Source organism: Penaeus monodon, chromosome 24 (genome assembly GCF_015228065.2).
Source record: "Penaeus monodon isolate SGIC_2016 chromosome 24, NSTDA_Pmon_1, whole genome shotgun sequence".
NCBI lineage: Eukaryota > Metazoa > Arthropoda > Malacostraca > Decapoda > Penaeidae > Penaeus > Penaeus monodon.
The window spans coordinates 4501868-4502168 of record NC_051409.1 but is presented as its reverse complement, the minus strand read 5'-3'; the positions used below and the strand labels follow the sequence as shown (position 1 = coordinate 4502168).

Genomic DNA, 301 nt, shown 5'->3' with positions numbered 1-301 from the left:
ATAGCTAATGCCTCTACATGCTAATATCGACGCACAGCCTCATTGCCATCATACCTGTACAGTCTCTCAAGTTGCTCCGCTACTCGACCCTCTATGTCAGGGAGCAGTTCGGCGAAACTTGTCACGAGGGGGAGGTTGCAGACCGCTCTCATGGCCGTGTAGGGGGGCAGGCCGTGGTCACGTCCTCTTTGCACGTTTAGGGCCACCAGGTCTAGACCAAAGGGCATTCCTCCGCGGAAGAGGCGACCTGCAACCTGGTGGTGGGGAAGGGAAGCTATGTTTATAATGCATTTCTGTGTCA

At 54.8% G+C, this 301-nt stretch overlaps 1 protein-coding gene across 1 annotated transcript in view; it reads right to left on the bottom strand.

The window, feature by feature from the left end:
- Positions 1-301, bottom strand: part of LOC119588483 (chorion peroxidase-like) — a gene marked incomplete at its 3' end in the record, with an annotated part of 6553 nt that overhangs the window by 1036 nt on the left and 5216 nt on the right. Inside the window, 1 exon segment of the mRNA XM_037937131.1 lies at positions 55-254. Coding sequence (XP_037793059.1) covers positions 55-254 — 200 coding nt within the window.